The sequence below is a fragment of the Perna viridis genome, chromosome 3 (genome assembly GCF_037379345.1).
Source record: "Perna viridis isolate PV_CMFRI_1.1 ecotype Kerala chromosome 3, ASM3737934v1, whole genome shotgun sequence".
NCBI classification, from domain to species: Eukaryota; Metazoa; Mollusca; class Bivalvia; order Mytilida; family Mytilidae; genus Perna; species Perna viridis.
In genome coordinates this window covers 60579748-60591916 of record NC_142447.1, presented here as the reverse complement: position 1 = coordinate 60591916, position 12169 = coordinate 60579748, and the positions used below count along the sequence as shown (strand labels likewise).

The 12169-nt window shown below is 32.7% G+C and overlaps 1 protein-coding gene and 1 pseudogene across 1 annotated transcript; both read left to right on the top strand.

Moving 5' to 3' along the window:
• Positions 1 to 311: 311 nt before the first annotated feature.
• LOC148623193 (uncharacterized) lies at positions 312 to 1588 on the top strand (annotated as a pseudogene).
• Positions 1589 to 9726: 8138 nt separating this feature from the next.
• On the top strand, positions 9727 to 11226 carry LOC148623192 (uncharacterized). Its single transcript, XM_088574178.1, has one exon. The coding sequence runs from the start codon at positions 9729 to 9731 to the stop codon at positions 11043 to 11045; it is 1317 nt and encodes a 438-aa protein (XP_088430304.1). The 5' UTR covers positions 9727 to 9728; the 3' UTR covers positions 11046 to 11226.
• Positions 11227 to 12169: the final 943 nt, after the last annotated feature.

The window sequence follows — 12169 nt, the reverse complement described above, 5'->3', positions numbered from 1 at the left end:
GTGGGGTATTAAATGCCAGACTTACTGACAAATTTGAAGAGTTAGAGGTTTTAAATGACGAACAAAATGGCTTCAGAAAAGGTCGCAGTACAGTCGACCATTTGTCTACATTAACAACAATAATTGAAACTAGAAAACTTAATAAATGCTCTACTTTTTGTGCGTTTATTGACTTTAAAAAAGCATATGACTCTGTAAATAGAAATATATTGTTTAGTAAACTTGAAAATATTGGTGTTAGTACAAAGATGATGAATGCTATTTTTTCCATATATATTAATGTACAATCTTGTGTAAAAATAAATGGTCTTATGACAGATTGGTTTGATGTAAAAACAGGCCTGAAGCAAGGCTGTATTTTATCACCCTTGCTCTTCAATATTTTTATTAATGATTTAGTAGATGAAATAAAGATGTTAAATGTTGGTGTAAGATTAGATGACTCTATTATTTCAGTTTTGCTATATGCTAAGGCTAAGGCTAAGGCTGTTGCCAAGTCTGCTAGTAGAGCTCTAGGTTTACTTATAGCTAAATATAAAGCTAATGGAGGTTTTGATTATTCTGTATTTACAAAATTATTTGATACAATGGTTATGTCAGTTATTGAATACGGTGCCTCTATATGGGGCTGTAGAGACTTTTCATGTATTAATGCTGTAAAAAAAATTAGAGCAATGCGTTTCTTAATGGGGGTCGGTAAATATACCCCAAATCTTTCACTTTATGGTGACATGGGCTGGTCGTCTTGTATAATTAAGCAGTGGTCATGTGTTTTTAGAATGTGGTCAAGATTTACAAAAATGTGTAATAATAGACTTAATAAAAAAAGTCTTTTTATGGGCAAATAGAAAATGTAATAATAGAATAAAGAATTGGAACTTTAGAGTACATAGTAAATTTAGAGAGCTAAATGTAAACCATTTTTGTAATACAAATTTTATATTTAACAAAAGTTCTATAAATATGTTAGAAAATATAAATTTTGAAAAGTTTAAGAATAAATGGTTCAATGATTTAAATAGTAATAATCATAGTAAGCTGAGAACTTACAGAATTTTTAAGCAAGGGTATGGAGTAGAACGATATTTACAAACACGTATACCTGGTAGATACAGAAGTGCTTTGTCTAAATTTCGTTGTGGTGTTGCACCATTAAAAATAGAAACTGGCAGATATGAAGGTATTTTGAGTGAAAATAGATTGTGTTTTAATAATGTATGTATGGATAATGGTAATATTGAGGATGAGAAACATGTCATTTTGCATTGTCCTGTGTATTCACATTTGAGAGAAGATATTTTTATTCGGGCTAAATCTTTTAATGACAATTTTGATAATTTAACTGATGATGCAAAATTCATATTTTTATTTAGTGATGAAAAAATGTTCTTTTATTCAGCCAAAATCTGCCATGGTGTTTTATTAACTAGAAGAAATATTTTATATAGGTAATTTCTGTTAATATAATATATTAAAATGAAAATGTATATATATAGTATTTGAATTACTTATTTAAAGTCTCTCATAACTCTTTGAAAAGAGCGGCTCTAATTTGACAACATAAAGTTTTAAATGTATATGTTTTGTATATCGATAATAATGGTATTAGACAAATGTGAACTATTAACTTTTAGAATCATATATATTGCTTTTAAATGTATATATAATATGTCAGTTAGAGGTGAGACTATAATAAAGAATTATCTTGTCTTGTCTCTTTATCTAAATTATTAGTCTCTGGAAAACTTTAAAATGGTAAATAAAAGTGGTCATAATCAATGAAATGATTAAATTTGTAGTTTGCACTCTTACTAGCTATAAACAAACTTTGTAACTTAATTTTATCATGCGGGTGTATCGGAAGAGTTGACCTTCCCATTTTTAGCATGACCCTTGTACTTATAGAAGATCGACATTAACAGTTGTCTTGGGGAAGTTTTTAAATCTATATTAGATATGAGACTACAGGATTTTCTGTATATAAACAATATTATCGCTGATAGACAAACAGGATTCAAGAAAGGGCGTAGAGCCTCTATTATAGATAAATACTTGAATACATTTAAAAAAAACTGTTAGTAGTAATCTGTTCCATTGACCCGAGAAGGGCCTTCGAGTCTGTTATAAGTCATCAGCCTTTTTATTTGAACTCTCAGAATTAAGCATCGGGGACTATAAACCTATGTATGAAAATATTGAACTCAGTGTTAAGATTGATAAAGAAAACATAACCACAACATTTCTTAAAATATTGGTGTAACCTCAGTCCTAATCTTGATAAAATGAAATTTTGTAATGATCATTGATACAAATGCCTTTTATCGTCGTCAGCTATATGTATATGCTTTATTCTGTTTAACCAAAGAAGAAGCAATGGTATACAGAAAGTACAGTAAAACAATTGCATATAAGTTTGATATATGTGTTGTTGATATGACAAAAACAAAATACAAACATAGTTAATAATGGAATTTTGATATGACTATTGCCATTTATTATGTATTTACTATCGATGCATATTTAAACTTTCACATTCGAGTAAGTAATGGTACTAATCTCCGATTATATTGTTACTGCACGAGTCGCAAAAACGTCGTCCTCTTGGGACATTAGACCATCTTTCTGCCTCTATTTGCAGGTCGTGATTAGTCATTCTACATTTGGCTTTTTATGAGCAACTCGGCGATATTTTTAGAAAAACAGAGGACGCTTACTCTACCGGTGCATGGTCCATGTTCCCAGTTTTTAATAGAGTTCAAGTTGCTCATTTACTCTGTTTCTTCATACATGTTATTGTAGTTATTTCATGTTCTTAGTTGTGTGTATCTGTTTTCCCTGTCTAGTCTTTATCCTCTATCCCTGGATCTTGGTTCCCTTGTTTATTCTTGCAGATTGTGATATATCGATCATTAACACCTAAAATTAAGTAAATTTATTTTGGTAAATTCTGTGATTTAGTGTTTTGAGACAGTTATTCACATTTGAAATCCAAGTTTGAATTGATCGGTTTTGCAGGGTAACTATATTTTTTAACCAGTTATCACCAAATCCATATATGAAAGAGGGTTCACACTCGTTAAGGATGTTTTCAATACATGTATATGTATTCCACGTCGCCTCAAAGGCGGTTGTTTTTAATAGCTTGAGCACAATTTTATATATGACAGAACATAGCTTTGTGTCATTACTTTTCAAAATTTTGGACCAGTATGATATCATTCTTACTTTGATGTCGACCCAGTTCACAATTAGGTACTACATTGGAGTTGTTGATTGAACCATTTGTTGATTGCACCCTTTCCGATATGTCGTTTTTCCCATGTCCCAGACAATCATACATACATTTATTTTTTTTTTTATACTGCAACACTTCAAAAAAGAGTGCTGGATGAATATAGCATTTTCGCTGAGTTACCTTGACGAAAACCACATTTGTTTTCAGTGATCAGAAAACTAATTTTGCCTTTCATTAAAAAATACCGGTGAACAATTTACCAAAACAGCTAACAAAAGTGAGAGCTAAGGTGATAGTTTGTTGGGTTATACTTTTCTCCTACATTTTTTAGAGATTTAATAGTTTCAAAATGCCATGATTCTGGAATTTTCCCTAATCACGTATACGTCTATTAGTTGGTCAGCAGATGCCTTCATATATTCATGTATAGTTTTGATATCATTGCATACTTTGTCATTTTAACTTGGAAGTCATCTGACTTCTGAATCTTAACACCATCTAATGTAAATCAAAAGGACTTCCGGTTGATAACCGACTTTAAAAGTACTTCCACCGCGAAAGAGGTCTGGCGGATGAATATTAAAATATGTATCAAATTAATTATTTCGTATAAATGCATTGCCCGTTTTTACAGTACACGATTGAGATTATATTTTGCATGGTAGATTGTCTAAGAAAAAATCAAATACATATATAGAAGTTTGAATTATATTTTATTAATGCCTTTGATATCCATATATGGATTCCACGTGATTGGCTACGTTTAAAACTAAAAATAGGTTGTCAAGATTACACATTGAGAAAAAAAAATAAAAACGAAATGAAAAAAAAACGAAATTTAAATTTAAATTTTGAATCATCAATATTGTGTGGATGTGTAGTTCTAGTAGTGGTGAAAGTGCTGATCCTGTTGTAAATAATTAATCTTTTTGGAAATGCAGAAAGAACAAAATACCACCAGCGCATTATAAAGTTTTTGAAAATACCTACAAATATCTTCTGACTCCCGAGGTTCAGCGTACGCCATCGGCGCTTTAATTCAACTTTCGTATACATTTTTTTTATTTCGACGTTTAAATTTTCATCTAAATTGGTACTATTTACGGTAAAAATGGGAAAATCCTGGTTTCTGCTATCAATTACAGAACTCTATTCTGCCTGTTTTCAAAGCTTTTTTTTTTTACATAAAAGCATATATTTGTATATGCGTAACATACTGAATGTTGTAATCTATGGACTGCCAACGGGGTCAAAATTCTTAATCCGTAAATTGTTAATTTGTAACTTCTTGATTTATAAATTGTCTATTTGAAATTCCTAAATTGTCAATTTGTAACTTGTAAGTGTGTAACTTTCCATTTTGTACATTGAAAATCTGTATTTGCAACTTTGACTTACAACTTTTCGAACTTTTCATTTGCAACTTCCCCCTTCGTAATGTATTTTCCGAGACTGGTAAATCATCAAAATATTCTTTCTTTGTGACTTTCTTTGAAATAGCGGACAATTTGACAATGTAATAAACCACGTAAGCTTGTCCAAATTGGTACATGTAGTTCGTCCTCTGAGGTTTCGTGACGTGAAACATGTCTATTCATGAATTGTCAAATTATGTTTAGTTGCATTATATGTTAACGATCATTATGACGACAGGTGGCGCTCGGGATTGGAAGACAAAATACGGCACTGCTGTCCAGAACGGAAATTAAACCAGTTGATCTTAAAACAGGACGGGCATTTTTTGATACAGTTTTGGCTATAACTTTAGTTTCACTCAGTGGAATTAAAAAAAAAATAAAGTGATTTCTAAAGAATAAAATTGATGAATTGTGTCACGTTTGTCAAAGAATGTTTACTTATTCATAAAGCTTATAGTAATAGGCATATTTTGATTGAAAATTATTTCATTTGGAGTCAGTTAGGTGGGAAAATCTTGACAGGACGGACTGATTCTGTTACGAGATTTGTGTCGTTTTTTTACGGGGGTGCGATAACAAAACACCAAAAACTTGAAAATTACTTCATGTCTGTCAAAAGTCCTTAACATATTCTTAAAGCTAAACTTTTTGCTACATTTTGATATATATGTTTTTGAAATATGTCCAGAAATAAATTCAAAATTTTGACAGGACGAACTTTTTCCGACATAAAATGTTCAATTCGTTATCGGATGTGGGAACAAACAAAGGTATTTTTTTCTAAATTAGAAATGTCTGTCAAAAAATAATTACATATTCTTAAAGTCTATATTCAACAGTATATTTAAATATTCAATTTTGAGAACGTTAAAAGGAGAAAATCTTGACAGGACGGACTCTTTCTATTGTGTGATTTGTGCAGTTTTTTACGGGGATATGGTAACAAAACATAACATATCTGAAATTTATTTAATGTTCATCAAAAATATTTATCATATTCTTAAAGGTTGTGTATTTTGTGCTACATTTTGGTGTATAGATATTAGAAATTAATGTAGAGATAAATTCAAAAATAAAACTTAAAGATAAAATAATAAAATAAAGATAAAACTTTTTTCGGTTGAAAAAATGAGTTATCAACATAATTAGGCGTAGAAATATAATACATAGATCTTAATTGGATGAACTATCTGTAATCACCGTTAACTGGTTTGTAAAACTTTCACACCTTGTTAATCTAATTTAGAGATGATTACACACACATTTCATTTCAACTAAACAGTTCCCACATATATCGGGTTTTCAAGACTCTTTCCTGGCATCGGTGTTTTACAATGAAAAGCAATAGAGGTCATCGCACGGAAAATATTTGAAAAAGTGTCAGGCAAATCAGGCTCACTTGGTTGAATTTTGCCTTTCAAGGGCAATGAATTTAACAAGAAGGTGCCCAAACATTTTGAATCAAGAAAACTTTGGTAGGACTTATCATCAGGATCATTTCACTAATTGAAATTTCTTTCAATCTATCATAGTTTTCAAGATATTGGCTGAAAACTGTATAAAAAAAATGTCACCATTTCCCGTCTGAAGGGTAATAACTCTTACAAGGGGTCGTCTGACATTTTTTATCCCGGCGACTTTTCTAAGCCTTATAATAAGGATCAGTTCAGCAATTAAAAGAATTTGGCCAAACCTCACGGTTTTGGATATATCTGCGAAAAACTACTGCATGTCTGTCCCCATGTCCTATTTTTAGTAACGGCGGCCATGTTTTTCAACGGATCACAAATCCCCACAACATTTCTATGCAGGATACGTAAGGGAACATTTATACCAAGTTTGGTTCCAATTGGCCATGTAGTGTCAGAGGAGCTAGAAAAATTTTGAAAAGAAGTGTTAACGACGACGGACAACGACAACGACGGACGCCAAGTGATGGCAATAACGACTTTTCGTCAAAATCCCAGAAACTCATTAGCATTCTTATTCAATTGTTTATGGTTTACAGGCGATTGCAAACACGGTTCAATTCTGTACAAGTGGTTTTACTGGGGGTCTTCGTAATCAGAACTGAAAACCAAATATGAGAGAACATTTGATTTTATGTTTGGAAAAGGGAGAGTTCAGGATGTTTTATAATTCACTAATGGGTCAAGTAGGTAAAATGAAATAAAAAAACTGCAACTGTAGAAATGAATTGAGATTGTGGTAAGGCCGATGGCATTGAGAACTTAGTAGGTTGTGACTATAAAAATGGGGTCAAGAGATATATTATGATATAGTGCTTGGAAACATAAATCTTGTGCAGATGCTGAACCTGAGAAAGCATTGTATGTACTAAACACAGCCTACTTAAATATACATCAAACAATTACACCACACAATTAACAGACGCTGTTTACTCAGTTAATCTTTTAAAACAATATGTCACTTTAATTAACATGTAACACAAATTAACTCAATAACAACCGGTACATTAAAAAATTGCGAACTTCTTTGTTACATTTGCGAACTTTTTGAAAATATGCACCTTTATAATGCTTTAGCCATGCCTCTGGGGTGAAAGTAGGATAACAAGGATATATAGGATATATAACACTATTGAATTTATTGAAATACGAAAACAAGGAATTACGAATGTAGCCAATGAAATTTGAAAGGGTGATTACTGTGAGAAATTCAAAGCAGATCACACCAAATATCTAAACTTATATAAATTTTTATATAAATAAATAGTACGTGGGCTAAGATAACCTCCCGTGCACCCCCACCACTTATCAACCAAAATATGATTTTCAGGTACCCTTATACCTCCCATTTCAGAATATTTTTGTCGCCAAAAAAATCACTGAAGCCTTTTTATATTTTTTCGGCTACTTTTTATACATAGTTGAGGCAAAAATCAATTTGTAGGGTATTTCGATTCTACGAACTTCTTTCTTTAAAACGAAGTAGACTTGCATATGTATGTATCATCACGTAGCCCAATGTCTCAGCTTTACAATGGTACCAATACCGTTGCAGTAACACTTAGCGTTTAGGGGTAAAATGAATAAAATGTACCCCTATCCCGCTGAAAAATTGCTTAAATTGACATATATTGATATATTTTTCAATATCCCTAGAGTATTTATACGTCAGTAAAAAAGGGTTTATTTGGTATTTTCTGTTTAGTATTATCACAATTTATACTTCTGGGGTTCTTTTGATAAATTTTGCTGATTTTCGTAGTCAGAATTTTTCCAAAAATGCATAAAATGGAATTTTCGAATTTTCCGTAAAAGTCAGATAAATTCTACTCTACTAGTTATTGCTCGACTGAAACGTCCCAATTTTGGTATCATTCGATAGATAATTTTATTTCCTACATAAATAAACCACCAAAAAACTAATTTTCAAGAAAGATTTTTCAAAAAATGGTAAAAATATTACCCCTACCCCATAGAAAACTGGTCACAGTATCAAACAAAATTCTCATTCACATCATACCAAGAGCGTAGAATTCATATTTTAAGCATTTGTTAATAAGATAAAGATGTATAAATCATATCTGACCAATTCAGGCGCTTAGTTTTTCCTTTTAGGGTGACAATTACTATAAAATCGGAAAAATGGGAAATTTCAAAATTTCAGAATTATCATCTATATCACCCGTTATTGTTTTGTTTTTTTTTCAGAGTTCCGTAGTTTAAACAAGCTTAGGTAACTTGAAAAACAATACCCATTACATGTGAGATAGAACATATAAATTCCGAAATTCCCTATTTTATGAAAAACTCATTATTGTCACATTGAAACTGAAAAAAAAATGTTTTAAACAAAGAAAGTTTAAAATGACGAGTTACAAATTAAGAATATTTGATGATTTACAAATCTCGAAAAACGCATTACGAAGTGAGAAAGAGTAATCAAGGGAACCAAGGTTTTAGCGGTAATCAAAAGAATGTAATCCAGGGACAAAGACCCGACATGGAAAACAGACATACACAACAAAGAACATACAGTAACTAAAATCATACATACAAAGTAACAAAAGCAAATGAGCAACTTGGACTCCACTAAAAACTTGGAGCATGGATCAGGTGCACCGGTACGGTAAGCGTCCTCTGCTTTTCTAGAAACACCCGCCGAGAAGTTGAAAATGAAGAATTTCAAAGTTGTATATACAGATTTTCAATGTTCAAATTGGAAAGTTACACACTAACAAGTTACAAATTGACAATTTACGAATTTCAAATTGATAATTTACAAATCAAGAAGTTACAAATTAACAATTTACGGATTAAGAATTTTGACCCCGTTGGCATTCCATAGCAATCGGGAACCAGTCTACGAAAATATAGACTCAGCTATGCACAATAGACGAGTAATTTGCCTCTTATGAAATAAAATAAAATCTCGTGACAGTGTATAGCTAGTAGCAAATACCTGGAACGTAGGCCCATGAACCAGGTTAATATTTTCGGGATCCTAGGGTCGCTTGTGATATTGACCAGGGAGCCAGATTAACGACGGATATGCACAATATATGAGTTAATTGCCGCTTATGAAATGAAATGAAAACAAAGATGAGAACATCTAAATTAACTTTATAACTGTGGATTTATATCGAAAGATGATGTAAGTAATTTGAAAAAAAAAATATTCAAACGCATTTTTCTTTAAGATTGAATACTAGAACGTATAAAAGTAAATAAAATAACGTCATATTCGCTCAGCCAATCAAATGACAGAAGACGTCACTAGTGACCCGGGGTTACATTTGAGAGAAACTCGTGGAACGAAAATATTACTCGGGATTCCAGGTTCCGTGATGACTTTGCAACTGATACTCGGAACACTTCCGTTTTTTTTTTTTCAAAATTGATAACTTTGAACGACGAAACAAAGAAACTAGCGAGATTGGGCTCGCCGGGGTAAAAAAAGGCATATACGTTTTAGCAGAGCTGGCTATCAACCAATTAGAATCCAAGATTCTTTTAAAATGTAATTATTTCTGAAATTAATCCATATTCATTGAGTTAACGGGAAACGTCGCGAGTCTATTTTCGACGTCACCGTGCGTTTCCGATTCAATGACAGCAAGTTGTTTGAATGAGTCGAAAATGAAAGTAATGATTTTTTCTGCTACAGTATTATCTAGCGTGATGATTTCTTTATCTATGTCAGCTCAAAACGAAGGTAGTAAGATCCAGTTGGAACGTCATCCAGCTAACCTCATCAAACGACGCAATTCGCCTACAGAACCTCGTATAAGCTGGGTAGAGAAAGTCGACCGGTCGAAGGTTGAACTACCTAACGGACTTGGAAAAGATCTAAGATTTATTGGACTCTTTTTAGCAGCTCACAAGTATTTTGAATCTGATAAACGCTATGCATTTTCTGGCGAAGAAAAGGACGACAAATCAAAGTTTTACAAGCACTTCCCTATACCACGTTTACGTAATGGGTACCCTCAAATTGTTTCCGCGTGTGACCAAGGATTTTTACCATGTGTTTCCGAAATTTCTAACACAGCGAAAAATTCTGGATCTTTGGCAAAAATTCACAATAAGTGGGGAAACAAATCAATACAGTATGCATCCTATTATCCTTTCAAGGACACCTTAGAACTTTTCCAATACCGTGTGTCAGCCAGCTATTACATGTGTTGGTATACGGATCTTCGGGAGAAAAACTTGGCCTTAGTTGACGAAATGGATTGTTTTAAAGACTTAAAACTCACAGAGGAGGCTAATGGAAAAAACATTGTTGACTTTAGAAGCAAAATTACATTTCCAGGAAACAAATACTCTATCTTTACTTGTGCTTATTTGTGGTTCTGTCCAGATCCCTGCTACGGAAAGTCAACTAATGGAAATGTAAAGAATTTCAACGAAGCGATATTGGACAGACTTAATCCTTGTGGGTCATTATTAAATAAGGATTGTGTCTGGCAGGTTGGGCATAATAAAGATTTCGATGATCTTATAAGAAACAAATTTAACTATACATGTGACTGTGAACTGGAAGAGCCAGGATATGTATGGAGTCCCGCTTTTAGTATTTGTGTAGACAGGGACGAATGCTATGAGAAGGTAGACGATTGTCCTGAAGGTAAAATATGCCGCAACACTGTACATTCGTTCGATTGCACTTGTCGCCGTGGTTACCATTTAGATAAAGAGTCGGACAAATGCGAACGAAACGAGTTGTTAAGTCCAGCAGCTGCATCAGCTTTGGCAAAAAATAAGAAAAAGAGAGATCAAATGAAGGAGAAGAAGAAAGGTGTTCTATATATACTGAAACTTTTAGTAGACATCGCTAAAGGGAGAAGCTCACAACATAACTACTCAAAATTAGTGCTTGTCTCAACTATATTTTTTTATGTGATCGTGATTTTTGAATATTAATCTAATCTTTATGAACCAAAGTTATATAACTATAGGTATACAATTACAATTATAGAGTACATTATATGATAAATTTAGCATTCTTTGCAAAATCTAGATATCGCTAAAGGGAGAAACTCACAACTTAACTACTCAACATTATTGCTTGTATCAACATTTTTCACATTGGCTTGCTTATCTGTTATTTTTACCGGCTTTTGGTTTATTCCTGATTGTCCCACCTGAGAAATTCAAAGTTCTGTTTCTCACACACGTTATATTGTGATATGGATTGCAGTGGCGGATCCAGAAGGGGGAAGCAGGGGGTTGGCAACCATTTTTATTGGAAAATTTGTCATTTTCATGTGTAAAATTGACAAAAAAAATGCAAATAATGTCCTAAAAGGGACTTGGCTGTCGTTAACAATTTTTCTAAACTCTTCTCCTCTGACACTACTTGACCAATTGGAACCAAACCTGGTATGAATATACCTTGAGGTATTCTGCGTAGAAATCTTTTGGGGATTTTTGATCTGTCGAAAAACATGGCCGTCGTTACTAAAAATAGAACATAGATGTCAGACTGTTTTTTGTTGCATATATCTCCAAGACCGTTAGGTTTAACCAAATTCTGTTATAAAGTGAACGTGTTCTGCATGATGAGATCTATCTGTGGTCATATTTTTGTTTTAATTTGTTAAGCCATGTTGGAGTTATTGCTCTTTTCCGATGTTTTTGTGTGCTTTTTTAATGTTATTTCTTTCAAAAATCTTCTCCTCTGACATTACTGGATTAATAAGGATAAGAAATGTTATGAATGTTCCTTATGGTATTTTTCATAGAACTGATCCTTAAAAAATTATGACCGTTACTAAAAATAGTAGATAGGGGTCAGTCAGAAGTTTTTCTCATATATCTCCAAAACCGTTAGGTTTAGCCAAATTCTTTCTATTACCGAAATGATCCTTATTATAAGGCCTACATAGGTCTCCAAGGGATCAAAATTGTCAGACGACTCCTTTATAGAGTTACTGTCCTTGAAAAGTGAAAGCCGAAGGCCATATGAGTTATTGCCCTCACTTGGCGTCCGTCGTCGTCGTCCGTCGTCGTCGTTACCAATTTTTCAAAACTCTTCTTCTCTGACA